The 4,490-nt window shown below is 40.5% G+C and overlaps 1 protein-coding gene across 1 annotated transcript; it reads left to right on the plus strand.

Moving 5' to 3' along the window:
* The first annotated feature begins 338 nt into the window (after positions 1-338).
* On the plus strand, positions 339-3,932 carry LOC118053708 (scarecrow-like protein 34). The gene is made up of 2 exons (XM_035065038.2): positions 339-3,358; positions 3,536-3,932. The coding sequence occupies exon 1, from the start codon at positions 889-891 to the stop codon at positions 3,265-3,267; it is 2,379 nt and encodes a 792-aa protein (XP_034920929.1). The 5' UTR covers positions 339-888; the 3' UTR covers positions 3,268-3,358; positions 3,536-3,932.
* The last annotated feature ends 558 nt before the right edge of the window (positions 3,933-4,490 follow it).

Consider the following 4,490-nt stretch of genomic DNA (forward strand, 5'->3'; position numbering starts at 1 on the left):
CTTGTTAATAGTCAATGGCACCCAAGTGGGAGGCTCGGATATATACATGTGATGTGATCCCTCCTATCAAGTCTATTTAATATATTAAAAATTGTATTTCTTTTCATAAAAACATGAGACTAAAGATTTTCTTATAATAAATTTCATATCTTTTTTACGAGAAAGATGAGATATAATTTTGGATATATTTAATAATATCTCTAACAAAAGTTGATGAAAATATTTCTTAAAAGAAAGAAAAGACAAAAAAAAAGAAAAGAAGAAGCTACGTCAATTTGGACGAGACCACTTGTAACCGGTAATACATCTATCTAATATGCCGTGACAAGATGGCAACCCTCAAACTGTCTCTCTCAATCCCCACTCCATTTCTAACATTTCCAACTTCCATGAAGGATCCTTTATTGAGACTGTTTCACTCTCCCTTCCCTCATCGGCTCTGTTTTATTGCTTATATAAACGCAGCCCCCCTCGCCTGATCAGTTGAATTTCAAGAACCCTGTTCTCCTCTTCCATCCTTCTCTACGTTCCAAGAAGCTAGTTGAAATGAACATGCTCCACTATAATTAAGCTTTTTCCTTGCTTGTCCCGTCTATTAGTTGCTCGGCTTCTATTCTTTGCTACTTTCACCTTTCCTTCTACCACTTTGCTTCCTTACAAATGTCTAAGGTGAAATAATCTTTCTTGTTGGCTTTAGCCTCTTTAATCACTCCATTAGATATATCTACATGTTTTGTTTTTCTGTGTTTACTTAATCGGTTTCCATTTACTAATTCCTTTGAGTTTGTGTAGGCTAATGATGTTTTAGAAATTTACGAGTGTTAAGTTTAGAGCTTAGCTTTGTAGGTTTCATCCTTTCCGTAGGGTTTTGAGGGATAGATAGATAAGATGGTCATGGATCGTAATTACACAGGACTCTTTGATTACCAAAATGATTCCAAATTTGATGAAACGATCATGTTCCCAAATTCAGATCAATACCCAGTCATTGAGCACGAACTTGAATTCAATACCCCTTCTCCTGATCTCAGCTTCATCAATCTTGATAGTGATCCTGATAGTTTTGGACTATCCTTTAATCTGAATCCAGCGGGGGAGTCATCTGTTCCTTCAATGAGCTTGAGCCCGGATGGAGGGTTACTTGATCCCTCAACGGGCTTGAGTCCCGAGGCGGAAGCCTCCTCTCCTTCTGAGGATAGTGATTCCACTGACCCGCTTCTCAAGTACATAAGCCAGATGCTTATGGAAGAGAACATGAAAGATCAGCCACACATGTTTCATGATCACTTTGCTTTAAGCGCCACCGAGAAGTCATTGTATGACGCACTCGGTGAGCAGTATCCTCCTTCTCTCAATTCGTCCCAGTCTTATATCAACCATGAGAGCCCTGACAGTAATATTTCGGGAACTGGCAGTAATTGTGGTGATAATACCAGTAATGGAATTAACACAGGCACTAGCAGTTTTACCACTGATTCTTCTAAAGAACCTCAGTGGGTTGGTGGTGACGCCGATGTTGGAGGGTCGAATCCATCTTTCCAGAGAACCTCTCTTCTCGGTGATAACCATCTCCAGTCCAATTTGCGGCCCAATACGCAATTTTCAGTGAGTCCATATGGTTTCACCGATTCGCGTGACAGCCTTGTGGGTTCCTCTGCGGGTGAGATGGTGCAGAATATGTTTAGTGATATGGAATCTGTTTTGCAGTTCAAGAGAGGGCTAGAGGAAGCTAGTAAGTTCCTTCCTAGTGCCAGTCAACTGGTAATTGATTTGGAGACAAATGCATTTTCCACATGGAAAAAGGAGAAGACTCCTAGAGTGGTGGTGAAGGAGGAGAAATCTGAGGCGGACAGCTCGCCCAATGGTTCGAGGGGTAGGAAGAATCATGAGCGAGAGGATTCAGATCCAGAAGAAGGAAGGTCTAATAAGCAGTCCGCGGTGTCTGTGGAAGAGGGTGAACTATCGGAGATGTTTGATAAGGTATTGCTTTGGACTGGGGGCCAATGCTGTGGCAATGACGCTGACCAGGAAGTAGGATACAAGAGCTTGCAGCCAGATGAACAATCAAATGGATCCAGTGGTGGGAAAAACCGAGCTAAAAGACAGAACAAAACGATGGAAACAGTGGACCTGAGGACTCTCCTGATCCTCTGTGCACAAGCTATCTCCGCCAATGACTTCAGGACTGCTAATGAACTACTGAAACAGATCAGGCAGCACTCTTCTCCCTTTGGTGATGGGACTCAGAGATTGGCTCATTTCTTTGCCAATGGTCTTGAGGCACGCTTGGCTGGTAGTGGCACCGGAACCCCAAATTTTATCACATCCCTTGCTTCAAAGAGGACAACAGCTGCTGATATGTTGAAAGCCTACAAAACCCATCTTCGATCCTGCCCCTTTAAGAAAATTTCAATTGGCTTCGCAATCAAAATGATTTTGCATGCTGCTGAGAAAGCAACTACTCTCCATATTGTAGATTTTGGTGTCCTCTATGGTTTTCAATGGCCAATTCTTATCCAGCAACTCTCTCTGCTACCTAATGGCCCCCCAAAGCTACGCCTTACTGGAATAGAGCTGCCCCAACATGGTTTCCGGCCATCAGAAAGGGTTGAAGAGACAGGACGTCGCTTGGCCAAGTATTGTGAGCGCTTTAAGGTTCCATTCGAGTACAATCCTATTACCGCACAAAACTGGGAAAAAATCCCAATTGAGGACCTCAAGATTAATAGAAATGAGGTGCTTGCTGTGAACTGTCTATGTCGGTTTAAGAATCTACTCGATGAGACAGTAGATGTGGACTGCCCAAGGGATGCTGTTCTTAAATTAATTCGGAAGATGAATCCTGATATTTTTGTTCATACTACTATAAATGGATCATACAATGCTCCCTTCTTCCTCACACGGTTCCGGGAGGCACTGTTCCAGTTCTCCTCATTATTTGACATGTTTGATTCTACTTTACCTCGAGAAGATCAAGAGAGGATGATGTTTGAGAGAGAATTCTTCGGACAGGATGCAATGAATGTTATAGCTTGTGAGGGTCAGGAAAGGGTTGAGAGGCCTGAGACATACAAGCAGTGGCAGGTCCGGACTGTGAGAGCCGGGTTCAAGCCTCTCCCATTTGACCAGAAGTTCATGACACAGGTTAGGGGTAAGTTGAAGAGCTGTTACCACAAGGATTTTGTAGTTGATCAAGACAACCACTGGATGCTGCAGGGTTGGAAGGGTCGAATAATTTATGCTTCCTCTTGTTGGGTGCCTGCATAGGAGCATTGGACAGAATTTGAACTTGGAATGCAGAGCTGCAAGTTTCTTCATTAGCTGGACGGGAACAAATAGTTTCAAATTCAGACTACAGGTATGAAAGCCTTGCAGAGTTGTAATATAGTTTTTGCTCTAGCTCCTCTCTTATGATCTGACAATTTTTATCCTTGTAAGCTAGTTTTAGTGCTTCTAACTCTGAACATTTTACTGGTGTTCAAATGCAAAACAGAGAATATAATAGGTTCTAACTTAGCTCCTTCCATGTTTTCAGATGATCCGTCGTGCTACCTAGCTCTTGAGAAGAACCCTTTGAAGTTTTAGACTTAATTTGTAATTTCTGGACCTTCATTATCCTTTTATATATAAAAAAATCCGATGGTTGATGGCTTGTTCGTCTTTGTCTAAAGCTTTACTTTCCGAAAGCCAGCGGGGAGGATGTGCTTCTTACAGTGAGCTTTGGGAACAAGCACGAAACCCTCGTATGTTTGAAGGATGTAAATTCATTACTGGCAACTGGTTTTTGTCAGGAAATTTTGTGATCAAGTCATGTAGTTTTTGTCTAGAAGATTTTCCATCTGGAGCGGTGATCAAGGGAGTATTTATACATAAATTCATCTTGGTTCAGCTTATCTCAGTATCTGATAAATCATAAATTTATTCCCTTTAAACTGATCTAAGAGGTTATTTTGTGCATATCTTCCCTGTTGATGAATGAACCTTTTCCTTTAATTAAAAAAACTGAAACCAAAAGGCAAAAAAACCTTGAAAGGCTTATTAGCTGTGGTTCACTGATCTGAAGTTTACGATGAGACTTCTCTATGTAGTGGCAAGTGGCTATAGCCCATGGATGTTGTTGGAGTCGCTTTGATTTATTTCTCATCAAAAATTTGAAATGTCATTTGGATATAAGCATGCATATGCAGATTTCATGGTTTCGGGCAACTGATTTAATAATTTTCTTAAGACTAATTGAATAAACTTTCTTTACTCCAAGGAAAAAATGAATGATTTTTCTCATCTAAAGAAAAGTAAATTTCCTCCTCGATCGGACTTGCATGTTGAAAATCCTCTTCTTTTTGTTTTTTTTTTTTTTTAAAAAAAAGAATGAAAAATGTTGAAAATTCTAAACTTAAAGCAAACACATGAGGTTGGCTTGATGGTTAAAAATTTCATTCTCTTCGTTGGACTTTTTTAACTTTAAGTCTTTAGAGCAAACATCCAAAAAA

The sequence above is a fragment of the Populus alba genome, chromosome 9 (assembly GCF_005239225.2).
Source record: "Populus alba chromosome 9, ASM523922v2, whole genome shotgun sequence".
NCBI classification, from domain to species: domain Eukaryota; kingdom Viridiplantae; phylum Streptophyta; class Magnoliopsida; order Malpighiales; family Salicaceae; genus Populus; species Populus alba.